This window comes from Hordeum vulgare, chromosome 6H, assembly GCF_904849725.1.
Source record: "Hordeum vulgare subsp. vulgare chromosome 6H, MorexV3_pseudomolecules_assembly, whole genome shotgun sequence".
Lineage (NCBI taxonomy): Eukaryota > Viridiplantae > Streptophyta > Magnoliopsida > Poales > Poaceae > Hordeum > Hordeum vulgare.
The window spans coordinates 188794540-188799159 of NC_058523.1; the positions used below are offsets into that span (position 1 = coordinate 188794540).

The window sequence follows — 4620 nt, forward strand, 5'->3', positions numbered from 1 at the left end:
GCCTTGCAGCTGTCCCTTCAAGTATTATAAAATGGGCAAAAGCCCTTCTTTTTCACTTTTACCCTCTCACCCCGTCTCCTTCCTCTAGCTCGAACATCCGGTCGCACCATTGATGCTGTTTTTGCGGCTTGACTAAGTCCTCCAACCCATCTTCTCATGTTGTTTTTGCGGCTTGACCCGCCCCCGGAGGGCGGGTTAAATCCTGGGGTTATATGCCCGCACTCTCCTTATAAAACCGGAGGAGGCCTAGGGTTTATAAAGAGGTAGTCTCATATGTACAGTCGTTGCCCTTTGTCTTGGAGGGCAAGAAGGTCTTTGATGCCCTCCTTAGAGTTTCCACCTTGGTTTTAGGCCCCGCGGGCCCTGGGGGAGATTAAGTCCGGGCTCCTTCAATTGAGCCACCCCTAGTTTATGACACCGTCACAATCACCTGGGGCACCTCGAACAACTATGAAACCCAAGTATCCAGTAAAAGTTGAGTCGCCTGCTATATTGTCCTAGACGTCATTTGGAGCCATGTCGAGCATTCCAAACCTCACCTAAATAGGGAGGCACTCGAGTACACCACGAAGAACCTTCGTTAAGTTGAGTGGGAAAATGGTCTTTAAACCTAGAAATGGAACTTATTCGAGTGTAGAAATGTTAACTTTGAACTTATGCTCATAAAGGAATGATGCATGTATTTCCAATATTAACTATGGCCTAACACACATGATCTTACGCACCAACCCAAGAGAAATAGAAGCATTCAGTGGTGTTCATCTGTATCCAATCTAAACTGATTACTTGGTTCATCAAGATTTTAAACATAGCTAGAGATAATAATTTCAGGGAATATCATAAGATTAAGATTTCGCAAAGAAACAATACATCTACAACAAGAGTGAGAAGGGTGAAAACAGTTATTCCCGAGTCTTTCTTTGCCATCAACTCAAGGAAGAAGCATTGTGCTCCAAACAATTGTTGAATATAGTCTTTTCGTTACTTTACCTCAGTTGCCTATATTAGAGTTTGTCACTCTTTGTACTGCCCTTCAGATTTGCTCCTAATTTCCTTCCGTTTTGGCTCAGCCTCTATTAGTGGCGTCTATTCGGTTGGTGGGCTTATAAGTTACAATTTGAGGACACATTTCTTATTTTCATGGCATGAAAGTTATGAAGGACGCCGGTTGAGTCTACATGCAATTCTTTTACTTATCATCTTTTTTATTGGAAAGATCTCATGGCTAACCGTCTTGCTATATGTAGGTGGCCGCACGACTGGGCATCCCGTGGTTCGATCCCGTTACGCTGCTTCCCTTGTCTCGATTTATAGGACATGTCTATAGTTTTAGGTAAACAATTTAACTAACTAAATATACATTATATGTGATAAAAAAAATATTTAGAAACCACATCTTTTTGAGAATCTAATGGTATTTTTTACGACATATAACACATATTTAGTTAATCAAATCGATGACCTAAAACCACGTGCATTCCCTATAAACCGAGCTCTACATTAATGTTTGTGTATCATTTAATTACGTAGAGTGTGTACCTTCGTACGGATAAGTGTGGAGCGTGTTGTGAGTGTCCGCCTCTATTTTCTTAAAGGGATTTGCTATGTATATCTAGAACGTTAGTGTATTTTTGTTTCCTTTTAAACAACGAGACAACGAGTCCCACGTTATGTCTTGTATAGGAAGTTATTACGTTGTACTTTTATTAGTGTCATCCTATTCCTACCGGGCCATCACAGAAAGGAAAAGTAAAATGATTAGCGCCGTGTGAATTCGAAACGGAATTCGCTAAAGCAGGGTGTTGTGTTGAGTCCAAACACCGCGACCCGTCTCCCTCCCGCAGATTAGCCATGCTGCCCTCCTCGCCCTATATAGCAGTGCCGCCCCCGGCGCTCCAACCAAACCAGCACCGAACCCGAAACAGGGCAGGACTCCACGAGTCAAGTCAGCCACCTGCCAGCCAGCCAGCCTCCAACGCTCACCCACCCCCGCCACGCCACGACCACGACCATGTCCTCCTCCTCCTCGTCCATGGGCGCGCTCGCCGCGGCCACTGCCATGGCGCTCTCCGGCTCCCTCGTCCTCTTCTCCCTCCGCCGCTTCGCCAAGCCCAGCCTCGACGATGACGCCCATGCTTCTGACGACCCCGCGTCCCTTCGTCCATGCCTCTCCTCCCCCTCAGGTAGGCCGCTGCTGATCCCGTGACGTTTCTTCTTCTTCGTCTTTGTGCACGGGATCCTGACGGAGGTTTCTTGATTATTGGCGTAACAGACAAGCGGCCGCGCGGTGGGAAGCTGCGGCGGAAGGGGGAGAAGCGGGTGCGCTTCGCCGAGGGCGTCGTCGACAATGAGGGCGCGCTCCCCGCGGCCAGGTCCTCCTCCACGTCCCCGCCGGCGCCGGCGGCGGCCGAGCCGACGTGCAGGGGAAGCGTGACGGGATCGGACCACCGGATGCCGGCGAACCGGGAGGCGCTGTACCGCGGCATGCTCCGCGACCGCTCCGTGCACAGGACCGCCTACTCCTACTAACCGACCACACACCGTCCGAACCGCCGCCCGCCACCGTGCATAATTAGTTACCAGAGCTAGATTAGCCCAGCCCGTCCCCGCCCCCTTCCCCTGCTTTTGCTTGATCCTGTTGCTTCTTTCTTGGGTTTCTTGCTGTGCCGTTGGTGTCTGGTTGCTTTGGTAGGCAGGCAGGCAGGCAGGCTGTTGACTCTTGGTGTGCGAATGGATTATTAGCCAATTAGGAGTAGTAGCAGTAGATGATTTACCCTTTGTTGTCGATCCGCCCTTTGCATTTCCTCTGTACATAAAACCACCTGTCATTTTCTTTTGTCGTAAGATGAGAAAAAGAACGATGATGGAAGCCTGGGCTCAGTTTGCTTCGTATACGCATGCAGTTGCCATCTCAGTTACTTTTAGTTTTGTGTAAACATATCTTCAGTATATATCTTCATGATTACTTTAAAATAAGAAGGGGTCGATTAATTGATGGAGAGCTGCGGAAGATTGTTGTTGGGTGCGAAACGGGCATGCGGTTCCACGGCCACGCAGGTAAACGCCGGACGCGTGTAGACCGCGGACTCGGCCGTCCAGCGGCGGGCGACGGAGCGCTGACCGTGGAGTACCCTGGCGATACGAATGAGTCTGAGCCGTGTTAAGGGCATCTTCAATATGTTCGTACTTAGTCTTGTTGATAAAATTATCCTTATCATCAATCAACAAGGGATCATATATTATTAAAATGGCGAAAATTGCTTTTGAAGGTCGAGCTTCATGAAGGCCTTCAAAAACAAATTTCAAATTTTATAAAAAAAAATGTATTTTACATTTTAAAAAATTCTGAAAAAAATATATAGATAGATGAATGTATAATACACAAGTATGTGAATTTTTAGAATGAAATACTTTGAAAGGAGGGCTGTGTAAAAAAGACAAATCTGAGATGTTTTAACACATATTATTATTCATCATTTCAGACTATGAATTTATTTTTTTATGCAGGTCGCGTTTTAAACTATTTCGATCTGAAATTTTGCACACACACGGATCTAACCCTGGTCTAGTTGTATATTTTTTTCTGATTTTTTGAAACTAAAATTTTCGAATTTTGATTTTTTTCAAAAAATTCAGCCCCCATGAAGACGGAGTTCCAAAACGTCATTTTCTTACAATGGTTACATTTAAATTATCTAATAGAAGAAAATAAAATAAATGTAATTGCTCTCTATTTAATCTAGGAGCTGATGCAAGAGATGTTTGTTAATTTATATATAACTTTTCTCTTTCTCTATATTTATTTATTGCCACATCATTATATATTTTAGGTGACAAAGTTTATCAACAAATATCTTATAGCATATTAGAGATGCCTTGAGCTCGGTTGCTGCCGCGCTGAGCTCAACCTGGGTCACCCTATCTCTCAGGTGCGCTCATGTTCAACGGTAGTAATTTAATTTTAATGTGACATAATTATTACACATCTAAATGATTAAATCAAGCATAAAAAACATTTTCGGTCTCGGAAGCAAAGTGTTAAACCCAAAGTACACTAGTCAGTAGCTCTTGTTCTCTCTTGTCACAATTAGACACGTTTTTGGTTGAATATACAAGTTCACATGTTATATCATGGATTATATTCACGATTTTTCCATGACTGGCAAGAAAAGTGTGCTGGCAAGCACGGAAGTGCTGACTGCTTCCCTCGGTCCCCTACGGTGGTGGCTCAGGAAGCCGTTGCATCATGCAGGGATGATGATGCATGGAAAGGTTTTGTGTGTGTTCACATGTGATCTCGCTCGGTTTGGGCCGTAAACAGGGTGGTGCCGCAGCAGGACAGGCAGCGCATGTTCACAACCGGCGAGGAAGATTCCTGTATCCACTTTTGGTGTAATATACCAGTGTAAGTACATTGCTTGATTATAGAACTATGAAGGCGAGTTGTACTAGTATATGCTAAGCATGCGGACCGGGAGCGGAATAAACTAGGACTTGCTTGCTCGTCTTCTACCTACCAATGCACTATTTCCTTTGTGCTTTTTCTTTTCTTCTTCCTACAAAAAGAGATAATATAATGAGCAGCAGGATGCTTGCACGTATCTTCAATGGTTTGATCAA

General features: G+C 44.8%; 1 protein-coding gene across 1 annotated transcript; it reads left to right on the forward strand.

Annotated features, from left to right (window-relative positions):
* The first annotated feature begins 1899 nt into the window (after nt 1–1899).
* LOC123402657 lies at nt 1900–2892 on the forward strand. Its single transcript, XM_045096590.1, has 2 exons — nt 1900–2183; nt 2273–2892. Exons 1-2 carry the CDS (start codon nt 2012–2014, stop codon nt 2527–2529), a joined length of 429 nt encoding a protein of 142 aa, XP_044952525.1. The 5' UTR covers nt 1900–2011; the 3' UTR covers nt 2530–2892.
* Nucleotides 2893–4620: the final 1728 nt, after the last annotated feature.